The sequence below is a fragment of the Musa acuminata genome, chromosome BXJ2-8 (genome assembly GCF_036884655.1).
Source record: "Musa acuminata AAA Group cultivar baxijiao chromosome BXJ2-8, Cavendish_Baxijiao_AAA, whole genome shotgun sequence".
Taxonomy (NCBI): Eukaryota; Viridiplantae; Streptophyta; class Magnoliopsida; order Zingiberales; family Musaceae; genus Musa; species Musa acuminata.
Genome location: NC_088345.1, coordinates 48,451,421 through 48,472,611, shown reverse-complemented (window position 1 = coordinate 48,472,611; position 21,191 = coordinate 48,451,421). Strand labels below are relative to the sequence as shown.

Below are 21,191 nucleotides of genomic sequence, written 5' to 3'. Positions count from 1 at the left end.
TGGCAGAAAAGTAGTAGCTAAAAATAAATTTAGAGAGAAATGAGAAGAGCTTTTGGTGTACATCCCAATGGACAGCTGTTTGGTGTGAGGTAGATGACACATATCAGCAAAAATATTCTCCCTTCCTCTCATCCTAATCCATCAATTCACATTCCTGTGCTGTTGTTGCTTCTGTTCTTTCCCTATGTACAAGTCAATACAACTCAATGGATGCTTTTATAGCTTTCTAGTAGCCTCCACAACAGGAACATATAAGGCTCTGACAAGATGCCAAGCATGGTCAACATTTTGCACACAACTCCAGACATCATCTCCTTCCATCAAGATCCTTTTCTAATATTCTTTTGCACTGGATTGACTGGTATCTAAGTTCATAAAGCCAGACAAATTCAAGTCAAAAGTTTAATCCTCTTTACACTCTAGCAGTTGAAACAGAACAAAGGACAAAACAAGATATTGCCAGGCCCTACAATTAACAAGACATAAGAAAAGAACTGATACCAAAATGCAAGTTTAAAGAAAGTTGAGGTGTGCAAAGTGCCTGCACAATTCATTTGATGCTATACCACATTCCAAACTTGGGTTGCAAATCTATGTGATGGAACATTCCAGTAACACAGTTTGACATCATAATATTATGTTGATCTATGACTAATTAGCAAAATATTAAAATTATTCATTTCCTAAATTTGATGTTTTGCTCAGGAAGTGATGTGTGATGCAGGCAAGATCATGTAAAACCAATTACAGATTGGGTACTATTAACTTTTTACTTAACTTTGCTTCTTTCCACCTACATATAGGAAGTAATTCTAATTATTACAAAGCACACATCCCACTTTGGATTCTCAGACTAAACATGCAAGTGGGAATAAATTCTATTGGAAGTATCACATAAAGAAATTTCAGCAAATGGTTGCATCCTTTAATTTCACTATTAACATTCATCCAAAGATGAGGCACCTCCAAAAACAATTACCAAAGTAGCAATCAATCATGTTTCGTCTGCATATCACAATAATCGGAGTAGAACCATGTTGAATGGTTAAAAAGATTACAAGAAACCCCTAGTATAAGTGGATCAGTTGATACATGATGACCAAATAGACAAGAACAAGGAACCTGTATCACTGCCGATTTAGAACAGTTACAGTAGCAATGCTGTTCTACTTCAATGCCACAAAAATGTGATAGTATATGCTTTGGTTTGTTATAAGACTTCCATCCTACGATAACTAGCAACACTAAATCCTGTAATGGTGGATCCCAAATAGTGGGCCCTTTTGTGTATCTAAATGGGAAGGAGCATGCATCCTGTGCTTCTATCATTCTCTACCATCCCACCCTAGTCAATAAATGGTTGTGGAATAACAAAGATTAGTACTATGTGCCTTGGAGAGAGCTGGCTGTTGCACTCCACCAAAAACTGACAGAGAAACTTGTCGAAAGTGATCTCACATAATGCCACCATTTGGGTGGAATGTAAAGCATTTCACCTTCCTCGAGGACACAATCAATGAAATCCAGACCTTCCACCTTTGGGAATTCTTGGTAGTCAATGTTGTCAAGGTCAACCTGCAGACGGATCCAAAAGAACACCAAGAATTGGAACACTTCAGAAACTGGTAACAGTATATACTGTCTGACATTATCCAATAAAGTATTTGGCAAATACATAATAAACATTAATGAAATAGGAATGATTTTTTTAAAATAATCATCACATTGATGGAAAGGTTCTGATGTTGTTAATCATCAAGGACCATCTACAACCAGCATTGGAGCATAACTATCAAAACATACTCAGGGTCTTGAATATATGCTTAGTTGTACCATACAAAAATGTCTATAGAAGCAACATGGAAAAATCCATACTCCCATATCAGGCCATTTTGTTAAGCCCACTATCGATGCCATTTACATATGCAGATCAGTGTCAAGGCCTCTAGAAACTGCATACCTGGCTGGAATTGCTAAGCATGGATTCCGCATGCGGATACAAATTCTCTGATGCTGAAGCTGGATAAAGTCTTATGTATTTTCTGCCAACAACCTTCAAATGCACAAAACAAGTAAATTGCCGAATTGAGTCTCTTAATATCAAAGATAAAAGATCTTGCTTGGTTGGAGCATAAGAGTGAAATAGAAATTAGTATGCTAGTGGAATGGATAGTTCTAACAAGTTAAGCTCATTTCTGTTTGGCGACAGTTTCTTGTTCCTTACAATCATTAGAGAAAATTTTTAAATAAACTAAGCTTTTTTAGTACAATTACTGGAAGAATGAATTACACAAACAAAAAAAAACTAGAGAAATGTCGCATTGTGCTTGAAATATTCTCATCCAGTGGTGAAACAGATAAAATAATTAAAAAAATTGGATGCAATCAATATGTTCAAAGAAAATTATAGCAACCATGGGCATAGACAAGAAATTCTTCTGGCTCTAATAGTACGGTACGGTATTACTTAGTAACCATTGCTAACAAGAGTTTAAACCATTTAAAAACATATGAAGATTAAATTCTTATGCCAACATACAAGAGCATAAGCTAACAACATTCAGTATATGTTAGATTGTTCCAATTAAAAGATATATAAGAACAATGTATGAAATATCATATCGTACCGGTGTTTCGAGGTTGGCTCGGTATGGTACGGTACCGATGTAACGAGCGGTACATCAGGGTGTACCGAACTATTTTATAATTTTTTACTATAGCACTGCTGGTATTAGTCGAGGGAGAAGGAAGAAGAGGGAGAAGAAAATGGAGAACCTGAAGATTCAACACCGCTCACCCTCGACGATCCCTATCTGTCACCGCCTTCCCTCGCTAGGCACCGCAGATGAGATATCGCCTCCTCCTCGTATGAGGCGATAAGGCCTCGGCATCGTTGGCAACTTCTCATCCACGCGGGGAGAAGAAGCCTCGACGATGTCACCGAGGCTTCATGAGGAGAACGCTCAGTTTCTTCTCCCTACATGGGGAGAAGAAACGAGGTGACGTCGACGTCGCCCTTCTTTATTATTATTATTATTATTATTATTATTATTATTATTATTATTATTATTATTATTATTATTATTATATATATATATATATATATATATATATATATATATATACCTATTCTTCTCCTCGGTTTCTTCTCCCCGCGTGGGGAGAAGAAACGAGACATCACCTTTATTATTATTTTTTAACCTTATTATTATTATTATTATTATTATATATACTGAGTGGTACACTGAAGCATACCACTCAATACGCTTATACCGTACCGTTCCGAGCTAAGATCGAAACTCCAGTACGGTACGAAATTACAATCCTTGCCTAGATGTATATCTAGAGCATAAGACCTGAAGCTCATTAATAAATTTATTAGTTTAGTATCCTACATGCTAGATAATTGCCCTCAATTACTAATACTCCAACTATCTATATACTACCTAAATTAACAAATGAGATGCCTAACTCGAATCAGTTTCTAGACACAGTTTACCTATTCCAGTATCAAGTTCTTTTTCTCCAGACATAAATGGTAATTGGTCTTTTTTACACCACAAAAATCACTAACATTCACTTGATTGATCTACAAATAATAAAGATGAATTCCAAAACGTGAACACAGTAAACAATAGCTTAAGTTATTGAAGTTAGGTCACCTGAACATCTAATCTAATAGCAACACAAAAAATTCTAAGATTGTTGCTCACATAAAATGGCTAAGTTGCATTCATTAATTTATCACAAAGTAAGACCATTATTTTCATTATGGTGCATATACTAGGTCTACACTTTGCATATCTTCATATTCTTTCTTGGGTTATAAATAAATTGATTTTATTAACAATAATTAGCAAGCATTTATACAAGCAAATCTATAATTCATAGCAGTGTGCAAAAAATATAATCTAAGGTTGCTGCATAGAAAATTACCAAGCAGGTTTCATCAAACCAACCGTTCAACTATATAAATTTGGTCGACCCATATAATCCAGGTATAGTTATGTGTCAGAAAGCAAATAAAGCATCCTGTTAAAAAAAAAGTCCTTTTTCTCGGGAAATAGATCCTTGAATCCATCCAACTTCTCTCTTTACCAACCATAGAAGGCTGGCAGACATAGCTAGGGTTTTTTGTATGTTAGGCAGACACAACTGCTGATGTGTTGAATCCCGCAAACAGTCAAGTGTTTGCAGCAACCAGGGGGGAGTAAAAAGGAAGATATAAAATAATGATTCTATAACACCGCCAATGCTGGTCCCAAGCCCGAATGAAAACGGTGGAAAGTTGCGTTAGGTCATTGACAACCAATGTAAAATTATATCAGATCTTATGAACATGGATCTTAATCGATTTCAATATAGAGCTAGGTCGTCATCCGAAAGTGACGCAAGGCACCTTCACCACTTATGTAGCCCAAATTGTAAACTATGAGCTAGGAGGTCGCCCAGAAGTGTGTCTAGTGAGTTATTAGTGTTAGAACTATAGGGAGTGTGTCTAGTGAGTTTTTTATTAGCATAAGATTACATCAAGGATCGGCATTAAATCCTTACCTTTCTACATTGATAATGGATGAGCTTACTAGTCACTTACATAATAGACCTCCTTGATATATGTTATTTGTTGATGATATTGTCCTACTTGATGAGATCTCAAGTATAATTAATTATAAACTTGAGTAAGTAGGACTAAAACAAAATATATAAAATATAATTTTAATGATTCTAGAAATAAATAAGAAGATATAGTTAAATTGGATGGACAATAAGTCCCTCTAAATAAAAGTTTTAAGTATCTTGGATCAATTATTCAACAAGATAAAGAGATCGATGAAGATATTATTCAGAGTAAAAACAGGATAGTTACAATGGCAAGGGACATCAAGAGTTGTGTGATCATCTGATAACCTTTGAGATTAAAAGAAAATATTCATAAGACTGTTGTGAGACCAACAGTGCTTTATGGATCTAAGTGTTGTGTAGTTAAGAAAAACTATATACAAAAAATTGTATTGCCAAGATGAAAATATTGAGATGGATATGTGGGGTTACTATGAAAGATAGGAAAAGAAATATCTTTATTCGTGAACAATTAGATATCACTTTGATAGAGAATGAGATGAAAGAAAATCATTTAATTGAGGAGACCTCCAAATGCGATAGTTAGAAGAGGTAAAATAATTAATATTAGTGGTACGAGTAGAGATAGAAGAAAGCCTAAAAAAACTTTAATAGAAACCATAAATAAAGATTTAAGTACTCTGAACCTAATTAAACATATGGTTTTTTACATATCTCAATGACGACAAAAGATCCGTATAGCCGATCGTAAATAGTTGGGACTTATAGGTTTATTGTTGTTGTTGTTGTTGTAGTATAAAATAATGATACTAACCTGTGTAGTATTTTAACTATGGGTGAATTTGTCATTTGCACTTTACCATGCAGTTAGCAATACCAAGGTACATATAGAGCATTTGATGTGCTAGCATTTAACTTAAATAAAGTGATCTCAATGTACCTGAGCAAAAAGATTATGATGAGGATCATGGTGCAAGGGTGTCACTGTACCAAGTGGACCAAACCAAGCATTAAGAGACCGGAGTTCGCCGCCACCAGCAAAGCAGTAATCTGGAATCATTATGTCATCACGTAGCTCTCGAATCTACCAGTTTGTTAGCAACAGTTATTGACACATACCATTTGTCTGATGGCAGAAAGTACTGGAAAATTGTTGAGGTACCTGATCAAACACTGGATGCTGAGCTAGGTATGGCAAGTTGGCAGGGCAGTTAGTTGATTGAATCCTCTCAAGAAACTGAGAGAAGGTAATCAGCTCTTGCTTCCACTCAGAGCAGAGATAGTTTTTGCCAACCTAAACATGAATCAGCTTCAGGTTAAGAAGTCATTTTCAAGATCAACATATCCCTTTTTTCCTCATAAGAGAGATGAAGTTTCAACTCTTATATTTGAAAATTTATATTTATCAAACAGAACAAAATTTAGCTGACCGAGCTAGAGTAATCAAGAAAAGGAACGCATGTACGTGGAAGCTGCTGATATCAATGTGAATCAAGTAAATGGCACTATCAAATTAAAGGTACCAATTCTTCAAATGACAAAAGAAATTATAGTGATAAAAAAACAAAGTTGGAAAAGCAGTGATGTGGACTTAATGCATATATATTAAGGTTTCTCAGGCCCGTCTGCTCTTTGGCTAGTATAATACATGAATCATCAATCATCATTGCAAGAGGATAATTAGTAGAATAAATTATGTAAATGACAAGTTTGCCATTAAATGCTTTAGTGCAAGACATACAAACTTAAAAGTTTGAAGCAAAAGAATGATTAGTATTTAAGTTTTAATTAGCATAAGTACAACTTGTTACTGCATAAGCTCATTTCTAGAAACCAATGAAAGACTGACTGATATTTGCATGCTCAAAATAACAGAGAAAAACAATATGATAACAACTATAAACAAATAGTTGCATAAAATTAATGAGCTAGAACAGATTAACACAGTTTAGATCGCAAGGACAAACACAAAACTTAGACTAAAAACAAATCTGCAACGCATGCATGCATGCTATCATTTGTATGTAAAAAAGCAAGCCACCTCATAATTCCAACAGTATATGATATTACGTTTGACTGTCTGTAGTAATTGCCATATTTATACAGAACTATTCTTAAATTTATTACAGTAAAGAAGCTTGAAAAGAAAAAAAAATCAAGGATATCTTGAAATATAGGGAGAATAACACACTGCTATTTATGAATCAGAAATAACAACCCGAGACCCTATATAAAAGTTCATTGGTTTGGTTCATCTCTTAGGCTCTAGAGTTTTTCAATGCAAATGATGGATTAAGCCTACCATTCATATGGAAACTGCTGTCATGATGGCATAAATTCAGCAACAAAAAGAAAGACTATTCACCTCAATGGGAACAGTTCGATCTCCTGCTACCCTCTTTAAGTATTCAATGTCTTTCCACCTCGTCATTGCTGGCCAATGATCAATGCAGCCACTGATTATGACTGGAGAATCACGTAAAACGTAATCATATATGAATGTCTCCAAAGAAAGGGATGATTGCTTTTCGACTTTCTTACAGGATAGCGATCTGCTTGGCAGAATGGAAAGTGCCTACAAGACAAGTTCACAAAATTATAGCATGGCTCATTTATATAGTTTTCCATGTGCAATATCACTGAACAAAGCACCCACTCACAGATGCACAAAAGCAATTCAACTTCTCAAACATATTCAATAGCACTTATGATTTCGTATTCTTCGAGGAAAAGATACGTATTTTTTATGAAAATTTACAAAACACTATTCTTTATGGTCTAAAACTCAAATTTAACTATGAAAACCAACTTAAGCCAATCTTCGTTCAGCATTTCAAACCAGCGAAAGAAATTGAAAGATCTATAAGGTCTTGACTAAATTACCCCCAAAAGAAAAAGTCAATAAACTTGGAAGATGTAAAACTGAGAAAGCAAAGAAAACAAAAGAATAACGTACTCAAGAAAGAACCAAAAGTTGACGCAGAAAGAACGAGAAATGAAACTATAACTGTGATTAATTCAGTATAAAGTGGAGTTGTACGTCGAAAGCAATCGATGAACACCAAAATCAATTCCAAACATCAAATCCGGAAAAGAAAGGTATGAAAACTATCCAAATAACATCCTACCAAAACATAACTAAGTGAATTATACCCATAGATCAAATGGATTCAATACTAGAACTATATTGACAGGAAAATTCTGCGCTATTTTAAAAGATTGATTTTTATCTGTTAGTCTGAGCCTCATAACCTCTGCCAAGTCTCGGTTCTTAGAGATTCCCTCCCACCACTTGTCGGCACAATCCCCAACGTTTGCGGCCGCATCGTTCTCGGCGCCCTTCCCGGCCGCGATCCTCTCCACGGCCGCGTCGAGGTCACGCCGGAGTAGCGGCCCACCCATGATTAGGCCCATGTCAAGCGCCCGTAGGGCTTCTTTCCGTTCGCCGGCCCCGGCCCGGAGCTCCGCCACGTGGAGGCACGCCATCGCGTAGGCTTCCCGCCACGCGGGGACAACTTCGTGCCAGGGCCCGGAGTGGAGCTGCTCCCACGCCATCTCCCGCGCCGCCTCCGCTGCCCGGAGATCGCCGCCGGCCGCCTTCTCCGCGGAGCTCACGTATGCAAAACCGCCCTCCTCCGTTATGCGCCGCAGCAGAGCGGCCCGCCGCTCTTCGTCGACCAGCCCTACCGCCGTCTCCGCGGCCTTCTCCGACCCGCGGGCGGCGCCGCCAGGTTCTTCACCCATGGAGACGACGCGAGAGGTGGACGGAAAAGCTAAAAAAAGCGCAGCGGCAGATATTTTAGAACGCCGAAGCGAGTTATCATCACCTCTTACCCTCCTATTAGGCCGCGGCACCAACAAGTCATGTGCAGTAGTGTGAAGTTAGGTCGACACGGTCGGGCTCACCGGGTCGTGAAGGGAATCGAGACAGCAATCAAGGTGGACGTGGGCCATCTTATCTATCTAGTATCTCCTCCCGCTTATGGCGCTCAGACCGAGGTGAGGGATCTGGTCACCGCCCACTGCCCAGGGAGGGATATATATACACATAGAAACTGAATAATTTTCCTAAATTCAATTTTAGAAGTATTTTATAAATATATATAAAATATCTCAATGACCTTTTTGGTCTGATAGAAAGATATTAAGACATTGTTTATCTCTACAGTGGTCAAATATGTGCTCTTGCATCATTTCATAATTAAATTTTATTATGTTATGACAAAAGACATGGATGTTTGTCTTCTGACATTTATCTCTTAATGCTTGTTGGTATGATAGAAAGATATGAAGACATTATTTATGTCTACAGTGGTCAAATCTGTACTCTTGCATTGTTTCATAATTAAATTTTATTGCCCTGCTTTATTATGTTATGACAAAATGCATGGATGTTTGTCTTCTGACAATTAATCTCTGAATGCTTTTTGTGCAACCAACAAATGGAATGAGGCAGGCTGTAAACCGTGCAATCTTCAATGGTGCCACCATTTATTTCCTGAGTTCATCTAGCAGCTACAGTAACATGAGAGTAGATTGATATATTTCATATGATGAACTTACTCAGCTGCATCTGGTGAGGCATTTCTAGGATTTCTTTTTTTTTTTTCTTTTCTGTCAATAGTGATGTTTACTAGAATCATATAAGATAGATGCAGTAGTTCATGTTTTCTCATCTTGACCTTCATGCAGATTGACAAATAGGTTATACTACAATACTACTCTCTGTTAATAAAGATGTGGCAGCCATATCAAAAAAACACACACCTGATTAATTAAACCAGAAGCTACATAACATGAGGAAAGGAAGATATCTGATGGTAGAACCCTAAATATTTTTTATTTATAAATATAAAAATCTCAATATAACTTTTAAAAAATATGAATCAAAAGTATAAAAATTAATTAATTATATAAAAATAATATATAATTAGCTCCAATACTCCGAGGTTTTTCTGATAGTAGTAAGGACGGTAAGTGAAAAGTTAATTAGCTCTCACAATCTTTTAACTGCTAACCATGGAGAATCAACTGCAGTGGGAAGACAGTCGGTCCAACCAACCAACAGTAAGAAAGGATAAAGGGAGCAAAACACTTTTATCTACTAGCTCAAAGACTGGAAAGAGAAGAAAAACCCTCAAGTTTTCTGGACTTCTAACTCTAGTGAGACTGATGGATTCCTCTTGATTTCACTTTTCTCAGATATATTTTGTCGTTAAAATTCCATTTTGCTAGACAACAACACATCACGAAGTGTGCTTGCAGATACCACTATACTTTGGAGGTCGGAGATCTCATTTATCTGCATCCAAAGAAGAAAAGAAGAGTAACCTCAGTTCAGCTCTAACTCCATATAATTTCATGCCTTTAAATTTGCTTGTATGAAACCCTGAGCTTGGTTCTCTCCATTGGCCCTCGCTTGCTTCCTTGTTGCAACTGCTGTCGACAGAATAAGTGATGTAGCTATTAAGAACAAGAGACCTCTTTAAGCCACTCAATCTTCACAAAGAGGAAATCACCAGGAGAGGAGTCATCCACACCGAACTCTCTTGCTGACGAGACAAGCTGAGGAAGATGGCGGTCGCACAGGATCATGAAGCTGATGATGGAGTGCGACGAGTTCCAGGTCACAATTTCCTCCGGGAGGTGAGACTTCACAGTGCGAACTATGTCAGTCATGGTGAGGAAGTCCATGGATAGTTGAAAAGTATTCTCTGTTTCTTTCTTGTGCGGTTCACTTGAAGGCCAACTTGAGTTGAGACCATACATGATGATCAACCGTAAGCAAGGCGAGGAACAACGAAGGACCCTTAGAGATATACTACTTCAGTTTTGGATATTCTGACATCATGTCACATTTTGAACAACATTTATTTCCGTATTTATCTCTTCATTTATTCACTCAATACTGTCAAGATCGAAGGAGTTCCACTATTTTTCATTATTAAAAAAGGAAGAAAGCAGGAGTTCTATAAGATATGGACAACACTTACTAACCACGAGCAATTAGTAGGCGATGTATACTCTCTCTAAACTAACGATTGAACAAGGGATTAAACCACCCTCGTTATCGATTTGACATGACATGAACAACAAGATGTCCCCAACTCGAAGGCAGAGTCATTTTATGGTGATTGATGGCTCGATGCGAAAATATACTTTAGCAATACTCCATGAAGTTATGAATAGATTGATATCTGATAAACCTGTAAAGCTTCTATCTAGAAACCCACAGACGAACTTTCGAGGGGATCATTGTTGTGTACCAGTTCAGGATCCCAACATAAGTTATGATCATCTTCGATCCAGGATCAAGCTTCCCATGTTGTTCACAAGACGCCTTCGATCTGAGAGAAGATAAAGATGTCCAAGATAGAGTCAGTACTCTACATGAGAGAAAAAACAAGCATCAAATCTGTCTACTTGCAAGAAATAATCTCCAATGGTTTTTCTTCTCCTGACAAAACACCCTAACACAAGGCAGAAAGCCACATCTTCATGCCTGACATGAATTTGTAATGTTTGAATGCAATACTAATTGAAAACTATGCCTATTAGTTGGTATTGTATTGTCATGGATGAAATCAGTAAACACATACACTTTGCTTATTTCTGTATTTTTTATGCTTAAGATCTTCTAAGCTAAAAATCTAATGCAGCGTTTAATTCAATTGCTCTCCAATCTCATGCTCAAATTCCATTGTCAAACTAGAAAACAGAACAGATACTTTTCACATGTTCCGATGACATGACATGCAACTATGCTGCTTGTCGACTGACATGGTGTGTGTGTTAAATTAGCATGGTCTAATACATTGTCGTGACAACACAGGCATCACACAATAGAAAGAGATTTTTAAAAAAAAGTTACCTGTTTAGATACTTATGACAGCTTTCCAGGAGGTTGGGAGAGAGAGGTGACACCATTGAGGATGAGGAAAGGACTGTTACTGAGGAATCAACCATTCTGTCGAACTGGTAACAAATCAAGAACTCTAAAACATACCCTTTGAATGATCCAATAGCCTGGTCTTGTTTCTGTTGGTTCAGCTCAATCAGACCAAATCAGCTACTAAACCCTACATTAGAAAAAGGAAGAAGAGAGAACAATTTTATCTGTTAAGCTAGCACTGCCCAAATTGAATCTTTTGGCCGAAAATACTTCATCCTTTGTTATGAAATTTCCATTTTTGTTGGTAAACATATATCCACAAGTATAAAGTTCTTAAACTAAATATTTTATGGGGGATGTTGATACAATCCACGCAATGAAGACTTTAATTCACAGTTTTTATGTTAGATTTATTCAATTCTCTATCATTTTTTTATCAATTCTATATTTCAATTCACATGATACTACTGGCCGCTACTTTTTGTTAAAAGTATTGCAGATTAAAGCCATAAGTATCCAATCACTGCAAGCAAAGAAAACAGAAAGCACATCATACACACACCTAGAAAAACTTCAGTACTTGTAGGGCAGGTCTTGGTAAACAATGTGCGACCTTGGTGATCAAAGTTAGCAGAGAAGATTGACGATAACGGCAAACCCCATGACAATAATCTTACTCATGTTCCCAAATACTCCATTAGGTCATCATCATGCAGTATGTCACCAAGATCAGGAATTGAGGTTGGGCTGCTGATCCCAATAAAATCTAATGGCAGTCCGAACGAATTGCCAACAAACTTATCTTGTTCAGTGCAGAATGGTTCGTCTATGAATAAATGCATGTCTCCAAAACCTGTATGCGAATTCACATTTGGTGTCGTCAAATAGTCATAAGAATTATTCTCGACAGGATTACCGCTGTTGTCAGACCTTATTCCATGACTAGTAACAGAGATAGGGTGCTGTTGCTTATCTTGCAGGATACTGAAGCCCCCTGATGAGTTATAAAATTCACAGTTGGCCCCATTATCAATTGTGGTAGCATACTGCAACTCATTATTCCCAACGTCTGGGAACACTAATGGTTGATAACCAACACCCATGTTTTCTGTAGCAACATTGACAGAATGCAAGCTTTCAAGGTTGCTAATCCCAGATCGCAGTGCAAGGCATTTGCTTCGAAGATCTCTCTCTGGATGCTTCGGATTTGGATTCAAATAGGCCTTGTTATGAACACTTGGTGTATGACGGATCAACCTCGAGATGTTTGTGCCATTCATATCTGGTCTAGCATTTGTCATTTCCCCTGGTATGTGCTCATTCTGAGTTGGAGCTGCCTGTTTGTCAGAAGATACAGCACTTACTTGAGGTCTTTTTCTCTTTGGCCGTTCACTTGTTTGCTCCTTGATTTGACCAAGTTGGTTGATAATTTCAGTTGGGCTATCCTCCTTTGAAGTAGATGCTATATTCTCTGCACAATCTTGTGTCTGGACCTGCAGATTTCTCCCACCATCTCTGCACGAAGTTGATCCATGAGCATCTGCACGGCCATCAACATCATATTCATCACTACTGCTGTTTGCCTCCTCCCTATGCTCCCCATGACCACTATGCTGTGTTACATCAGACATCCCATTATCACTAAGCTGGTTGATAATCATTTCTTCTTTATTCAGAATTCCCAACCAAATGGAGCTCTCTTTGGCACTCATCTTATCTTGCAAACATTTTGACTTCCGTACATGGGTTTTGATCTTTCCAATATTGGGAGACATGTGTTTAATCACACCTGTTAGGACCCCAACTTTCCACACCTTCTTGAGATCATGTGGCTTCTTATATGGCGGGGCATGACCCTTTGGTAAGTCCAAACCTATCCACCAGTTCTCATTTCCAGATGGCCACCAAGGCGGGGGAACACCCTTCTCCAATGGGTATTTACGTTGTGGTGGGTTACAGTGTTGCATCAATGATGATAAAAGAGATCCTAGTGTAGCATCCTGGAGATCCATAAGGCTATGATGACTTTTGCTACCACCGTTCTGTGCATTCTGGGCCGCAAAGTTCCCTGCCTCGTATTTAGCAATGGCAGCAGGCCCATTCTTATCAAACTTCACTTTCTCCTTCCACCAAGCTCTTATGTTATCTGAAGCACCACTCACAGGCTTTCCCTTCTCTGGAATAATTCCATAAACAAACCCACGGACATTACACACCTCCATCAACTTCAGCATGTACTTGAGAATCCCATCTTGTGCCCTGGACATCTTTTTCTTAAGAGCCTGATCAGATATTTGCTTTGGTTTAGATATTTCGGAAGCTGCCTGTTGAGCAGCAAGCTTTTCCCTTTCCTTAAGTCTCTTAAGTTTAACTCTATCTTTCCACATTCTTCTCGCCAACTCATTGGGTTCAATTTCTTCATCGGAGACATCATTTTCGTTAAGATTATCATACTTAGCACCATCCACCTCAAAATCTAAAGCATCACCACCTAAATCCTGAGCTATCATTGTCATATGATCCATGATTTAGACGGACATTTTAAGCCACCAAACTTGGAGACCCTTCTTATCGATGCTCATACAAAGCAGATTCAGAAAGTGTCTGGGATTTATTCCAACAAAAGTAAGTAAACAAAACAAAGTTTTAAAGAAGAATTGGACGAAGAGCAAATCAGATTTTCCGCACCAAAAGGAAATAATTAAAATAGACCTCAAGTAGTATTCAACAATTCAGAAGATCAGATTTTCCACCAATAATAACATAGCACCATAAGCTACCTTCCAATACTAAAATAACCCCAACGAAAGCAAGTTACAAAAAACTCAATAAAAATTTGTTACAACATAAGCATAATTAACAAAAAAAATCCCATGATTACTCAACATTTTAAATCCATTTTGAGGAATCCCCTCGATTTGAGTTAACATGAACCAGCTTTTTCAATATGCAAAATTAATGCCCAAACCCTCCTATCCTTAAGGTCAACCTTCAACATAAATCTAAGAAGAACCTAAACCTATTCCCAAAATCCCCTCCTTCTCAATCATTCCCAAATCCCATGTAACTCCTACCACGATAAGATCTCAGACTCCATAAAATTCGCCGGTTTCATTTAACCCAAAACAAAATGGGTAGCAAAAAACAAGCCTTTCCATTTATTTCTGAAAACATAACCACCAGATTATGCTCCCTTCACAACCAAAACGAACAAAGCACTTCGCTCAAAGAGAAAAAGGGAAACCAACCAAATTCCATTTTTTTCATTGGGACAAAAAGATATGACCGTAATTACCTTCGAAAAAAAAAACAATTTTACAACCAAGTTATTAATGAACGTCACAAATCAAATCGAGATGCAGGAAAATAAAAGGAAAAACTGTTACCAGGAAGAACCAAACGATTTGCCGAATTGGAGCTAAAGACGGACGTATGTTAGTTAGGGTTTCTAAAGAAACTGGGACCCGCTCGTCGGTTCCCGTCGCCGACTTCTTCTACTTCTTCTTCTTCTTTCCCTTTTGGGAGGCGATGGTTAAGAAAGGAAAGGAGAGGCGGAGAGCAGAATAAGACGACAGCGAGGATCCTTTTGCGGGGCGGTGACAGCGACAGGAGGATCAAGTTGGATTTCGACTAAAGCGGCACGCAGTTGGGTTTCATTCGTATTCTCGGCCCATCAAAGCCTTACGCCTTTTTGCCGATTCGTCCTTTCTCACGACATGTTCGTCCCATTTCAAGACGTGTGATTGGATATTTAGGAGGAACCCACTTTGGGGTCGGCCACGTCTTCGTGCGGTCGCGAGACAGGTAGAAGGGTAACCCGTAGAAAATTGGGAAAATTCCAAAAAAATCAAAGTTATTATTATTTTTCTTTTATTTTTTAAAATAAAAGATTACAATCTCACCCCTATGATCGACATGTCACAATGCAATGCACTCGATGATCTCCATCCCACAATATAATGGACGTGTGATGTATTACTCATCGTCATGATTATGCTCTTGCTCTCGTTCATTGTTATTGAGACGATGAAAATACGAAAAGAGATGATCTCCATCCCACAATATAATGGACGTGTGATGTATTACTCATCGTCATGACTATGCTCTTGCTCCCGTTCATTGTTATTGAGACGATGAAAATACGAAAAGAGATGATCTCCATCCCACAATATAATGGACGTGTGATGTATTACTCATCGTCATGACTATGCTCTTGCTCTCGTTCATTGTTATTGAGACGATGAAAATACGAAAAGAGAAGATGATATTGATCCCGGTAAAACTAGCCGAGACAAGAAATTACTACTGGTGGTGTATAAGGAGGTTGGGGTTACCCTCGATACTACCTTGATTGTCTTTATAAGTCTATGCAAAAATAATGAAAATCATGTTGTGACTCTCAATAATAAGATACGAGAACGAGGGCAAAAGATATACTACACGATGAAGTAAATATCATGGGTGAAGACGATCACAATAGGACGAAAGTTAAGAGTACTCTTGTCTTTTAGAAAATAATGGACATCACATGAAAATAAACCAAAAAAGAAGCCTTCTTTGAGGAAAAAAAAAGTTTTTCTGAAATTTGCCATAACAAATTTATAACAAAACTTTCCTAAAAAACACTCACTATTATATTAAGTAGGACGCACTTTAAGCCACCTCTTGATAGAGAGGATGGTAAAAATGAACAAGTAAGAAAAGCTTATTTATAAAACTTTCTTCTTTTTGTTTTATAGTGTGATGATAAAATAAAATCAATAAAAATATCTATCAGACTAACTTATTAGGGTTTAAAGTCTCATCTAATATATTTTATATTTTAAACATTAGTTTATACTAAATCCTCTTATCAAAGTTGATAACTTAGAATTTCATTCGATATATTTTTTATATTGTATTATTCTCTTGTTAAAGATTGAATATTCGAAATCTCATCGGATATATTTTTGAAGATATCAGTTAACCTAGCCGATAAATATTTTGATAATTTATTACAAAGAATTAAGTTCAAATCTCATCTTGATCATTTATCTTATAAAAATAAAAAAAATATTTTTATTTATTATCCTTCTTTTTATTCTTGATGAACTTAGATGTGGAATAGAGTCAGCACAACTGCTGGGTGGAATCACATCGCACAGAAGGAGCACAATTGGGTGGCTTCATCAGATATGCTCACGCAGAGTCAGCAAAGATGGCGGAGAGCATCACACAGGAGAGTGGATTCATCAGATTTAGCACCCACCCCAAGGAGGAACACAACTGGGTGGCTTCAACCAATCACAAGACTGTGCACCCGAGCTTCATTCTGTAGGTTTCAATATGCTCCATTGATAAAAGTTCATCTTGGCCAGAAAACACCGGCAAATTGGCCCATCGTCACTTCAACTCTACACATTCCAGGACAGGTTAACACTGTGCATTATAGCAGTTCTGAAACCAGATTGTCCGGAACACTAGAATATAACTCAATACTACTGCTTAAGGTCCAAATACAATCATTAATCAGATACTTATAATCCAATTCATGTGAGTATTATAATCTTTTCCACTCAGGAACATGATATCCTCATCAACATTCAAAGGTCTAGTGTAATTATGACGACTTGTATGTCCAATGTTAATCCGATATCATTTATCATAATTAATTCGATGAATCTATTAACTTCATACGGTCGAAACTATGTGAACTAAAATGCTCCAAGTCTTAGTTAATATTTATAAATTCATCGAGGGCTAATAGACCAATTATCTTATTCCATTTCTGTTGGGACTATTACAAAGATTATGATATAATTTTTGTCTTCTTTTTGCATCTATAAATTGCAGCAATGTGATATCCACCATTTATAGTCATATATCTTAATCATTCTTCGACCAAGAAGTTTCAGGTTTAGGGAAGATTCTTCTCATATCTGACCAACTAGCTTTAGTCTTACATGGAATGACATTGATGGTGTCATATCTGAAGTTTCAGGTTCATTCATATGTTTATCAGATAACACTTTTGGTTGATTTTAGCTTCATTTTCTATTTAAAAAATTTTCTAACAACTATTCGTCGGTAATATTTGATTGTCTATGATTACATGAGGAAAAAAGATATAAGAAAATTTAACGTTAAGATTTTTCTAATTATCATATACATCAATAATGATGTATTTTTGATGATGTCTTAATTAATCTGACTCGATCTTGGACTACGTACATAAGAGTCTACAAATAAGAAAGTGACTCTGACAGACAAATTTACAAAAAGATCAAAGTGAGTGTTCGATCTGACTTTTTTTTTGATGCTCGAGATTGATATGTAAAATAGAATTCTGAGTGAACAGTAATTTGCGTGAGTAATAATGAATGAATTAATAAAATATAGATAGAATATTTTCTTTTGGACTATTGGGCTTAAATTAATAAACCTTTATAGTAAACTGAGCCCAAAGAAATATTTTACAATATAGGTAGAATATTCTCTTGGTCTCTCTCTCCCTATGTTGAGTTGGTAACTATAATTGGGGGTTTAGAATTCTCCTCCTATCAGGGAACAATCACTGCCAAAAGGAAAACTTCATGAACTTATGACATTGTAAACATGGAAAAGAAATGCAACAGAGATGACAATATTGAGAGGAAAAAGATAGGAGATACTGAGAAGTTGATGATCCACTTGGAGGTCTGTCAAATCTTATCAACCTTTGTCATGCTTATACAATGAGCAGAATTTATACCATCCCCATAAGTCCACTGCATCTCTCAAACCCTCACAGCAAAAGAACATCTATGAACACAAAAAGAATAAACATCCATTTTTACCGTGTAGACTTCCCCTCCGAAGATTTGTTGTTGGCGTGTGTGTGTGTGTTGTGTGAGATCTGGTTTGGTCTCCTGCCAAAATCTTGCCTTCATACCAAGCTTTAATGCCATGGTGATCGGGAAAAGAAACGCAAGCAAGCATCTTGGTGAAGCAGCAGCAGCACAAGCCATTTGCCCTGGCTCGCTATAGTATCGACCTTATGCTCGTGCCATTACACATGCACTCCGGCACCGGGTAGGCGGTGACGTCCTTGCCGACCTTGTGGTCGGTCCTGAGCTCAGGTTGGCCCAGCGATCCCTGATGCAGCTCCTTCACGATCCGATTGAACTCCGACTCCGGCAAGGAAGTGTCGAGGAAATAGGGGATCATCTGCCGCTTGTTCGGCGTGATGAACTTCTTGTGCCCGGCGAACGCTCGGTGCCCGCGCATCAGGTGGCCCATGTTCCCGCCGTGGGAGGCCATGAAGACGTCGCTCTGCTCGCAGACGATGTAGTCGATGGCAGCTAGAAGAGACGACCTGTTAGCGAACTGTTCCAGTTCACCCGGCAGAGTAAGGCTCTCTTTGTTGTAGAGATCGGGGAATTCGTAGAGAAGAGGCAGCAGTGCCTGTCGCCCGCCGAAGGGTTGCCCTCCTGCCCAGTAAATTCGTGCGTCCCTCGGCGCTTCGAGTGCTTTGAGCAGTCTGTGGATTCATTATCATCACTGAGTTGTCTGCAAGATGCAGAGAAGAGGGAGGCTGTAAAAGGTACCTGGTGACTTCCAAGGCGGTCAAGGGGCAAAGGCCGGCGAGTCTGCGCTCCTGGTACGTCATGTTGGACCTTCCGGTGAGGAGCTTCGGCCGGAGCTTCCTCTGTTCTTGGATGACCTCGTCGTGGTCGGGGCTTAGACCGGGAAGGCAACCGGTTCGCACCCACACGTCCTTCTCCAGACGCAGGTGTAGCGCGAGATATGGACCTTTGCTTCTCATCCTCATTGCGAGCTTGTTGCCCAGCTCTTGGATCGGAGCTGCGAACCTCAGCGCACGGAACGCGACCTGGTCGATTTGGGAAGCACAAGTCAACTCCGGCTTCCAGTCAAAAGTCTTCTGATAGAACGCAAGGAAACTGGAGAGGTGCTGTGGTTACCTTGCAGCGAAGCTTTTGGAGATCAGGTGGGAGGTCCTTGGAAAGCCTGGAATCCAAACCTCTTAGAAGCAAAACACCTTCTCTGTTTAGCTTCATGAAAAATCAACAACAAAAAGGAACGAATTAAGAACTCAGAATCAAGACAGATCGTAAATGAACAATCTAAAGAGCTGCTAATATTTCGCTAGATTACAGGAAAACAGATCATAAATGAGAGGAATGCCGCGTTCGATACATTTTTCGTGGGAATTACAAGGGAAAACTAAAGATCAAACGACAAATGAATGTTCAAAAGACAGGGACTCACTCGCTTCATGTATCTCGATCGAATCCAGTCAGGGGAGACATGAAGGGGTGTTTCCCTCTCCTGCACCGGCCTCGTCATGATATGTGTCGACGGCAGCGACGACACCACCTTAACATCCTCGGCGAGAACGCTTTTGAAATGCTCCAAGTCGAATACATCAGAGAACTCGCTGCCCATAAATGAAACCAATCTAAGTTTTGGATGTAGTGCTCCAGAAATATGGAGGAAAAAGGTGACATTTTGTTTGCCTGGATTTGTGTTTGGATAAGAGAGAGAAGTCAATGAAGTCAAGATGAGAAATCGAGGGAGATTTCTGCATGGGAACGAGGAATTGGAACGCAAGATGGCACCTTTCGTCGCCCCAGATGACGTTGACCTGGAGGACGGGGACGACCAGGGCGGCGCCGAGAATCCGAGCAATGACTACCGCGTCAACGATCTGGTTCCGCTGCTGGTTGAGCCCGCCGGAGACGACCACCAGGAGGTACTTCTTCCGGCGGCCGGCCCGCGCCGCCGCCTCGCCTTCCGCCCGGTACTGCTTGCTGAACTTGAGACATGGCACGAACCCCATCCCGTCCGGCTGTCTCCAGAACTCCCCCCGCGCCTCCACTCCTCCACCGACGCCGAGCGCGAGCTCCTCCGTCGAATCCGCCGTAGAGAGCGGGCCGCGAATGAGGTGGGGGCAGGGGAGGAGCGGGTCGAGGTCGTGCCAGACCCTCAATGTGCCGACTCCCGCGAAGAGGAAGAGCAGCAGGAGGAGGAACTTGGTGCTGCGGGCGAGGAGGCGGTGGCCGGTCCGAGAGACCTTCTTGGGCGGGGAGATGAGGAGGCTGTGCAGCGATGTGGAGGAGAGCGAGTGGATAATCTGCGACGGCACTGCGATATACGACAACCGCCTTCCATTCGGCCTCGTCGCCATCTCTTCCTCTCCTTCCTCTTCGACTCTTCTTCCGCTCCTCTTCTTCTTCGTCATCAACTCTCCCCCCTCCTCTGTTACGTTGTTGTATGTAGTAAAAAGGGACACGTTACTTTCTAATAATGAAGCGGTAAAGAAACGTTGTGGGCGGCGGGAAAGGGTAATTACGATCACGTTCAAGTAATCACGATTATTACAGAAACGTGGCTCCCACTACGTCCCCATTAAATGACCAAAACGCCCTTCCGTTAATCCCCTCGTGGGTGAAGGGTAGTTTCGTCATAGCAAAAAGGCACCCTGACACGTGTCGAGATAAGAGTGGCCAGCTTTCCAAAAGCCAATCCGGCACGTGCCTGCTACGCGTTCGACACTTGGGTGTCGGTCCTGCGGCAGAACACGTGGAAGCGCTGTTGCGTGCGTGGGGCCGGTCCAGCTACTGGCCAGCTGGACCAATCGTTGGAGCCTCAACTCACGCTACGTATCAACCGACGCAACGCGATGCTTGCGGACTCTCACGTGGAGAGAAGTTGACCTGTAAAAGAGTCCAGTAGTGGC

At 39.4% G+C, this 21,191-nt stretch overlaps 3 protein-coding genes across 4 annotated transcripts; all 3 read right to left on the bottom strand.

Annotated features, from left to right (window-relative positions):
* Positions 1 to 8,395, bottom strand: LOC135619884 (lysine-specific demethylase JMJ30-like). Of its 2 annotated transcripts, none has more exons than XM_065122341.1 (6): positions 7,834 to 8,395; positions 6,947 to 7,156; positions 5,744 to 5,875; positions 5,522 to 5,665; positions 1,961 to 2,053; positions 1 to 365 (listed from the first exon to the last, which is right to left on the bottom strand). In XM_065122341.1, exons 1-6 carry the CDS (start codon positions 8,323 to 8,325, stop codon positions 321 to 323), a joined length of 1,116 nt encoding a protein of 371 aa, XP_064978413.1. In that variant the 5' UTR covers positions 8,326 to 8,395; the 3' UTR covers positions 1 to 320. The 2 variants fall into 2 exon arrangements, with proteins under 2 accessions (XP_064978413.1, XP_064978411.1); XM_065122339.1 differs by lacking the exon at positions 1 to 365 and adding an exon at positions 985 to 1,575 and having other exon boundaries at positions 7,834 to 8,390.
* A 2,097-nt stretch (positions 8,396 to 10,492) lies between these two features.
* LOC103996263 (ETHYLENE INSENSITIVE 3-like 3 protein) lies at positions 10,493 to 15,063 on the bottom strand. Its single transcript, XM_018829839.2, has 4 exons — positions 14,860 to 15,063; positions 12,036 to 14,077; positions 11,453 to 11,660; positions 10,493 to 10,928 (listed from the first exon to the last, which is right to left on the bottom strand). Exon 2 carries the CDS (start codon positions 13,996 to 13,998, stop codon positions 12,151 to 12,153), a length of 1,848 nt encoding a protein of 615 aa, XP_018685384.2. The 5' UTR covers positions 13,999 to 14,077; positions 14,860 to 15,063; the 3' UTR covers positions 10,493 to 10,928; positions 11,453 to 11,660; positions 12,036 to 12,150.
* Positions 15,064 to 18,130: 3,067 nt separating this feature from the next.
* LOC103996264 (O-fucosyltransferase 20) lies at positions 18,131 to 20,731 on the bottom strand. The gene is made up of 5 exons (XM_009417149.3): positions 20,071 to 20,731; positions 19,721 to 19,889; positions 19,414 to 19,503; positions 19,039 to 19,322; positions 18,131 to 18,971 (listed from the first exon to the last, which is right to left on the bottom strand). Exons 1-5 carry the CDS (start codon positions 20,691 to 20,693, stop codon positions 18,473 to 18,475), a joined length of 1,665 nt encoding a protein of 554 aa, XP_009415424.2. The 5' UTR covers positions 20,694 to 20,731; the 3' UTR covers positions 18,131 to 18,472.
* Positions 20,732 to 21,191: the final 460 nt, after the last annotated feature.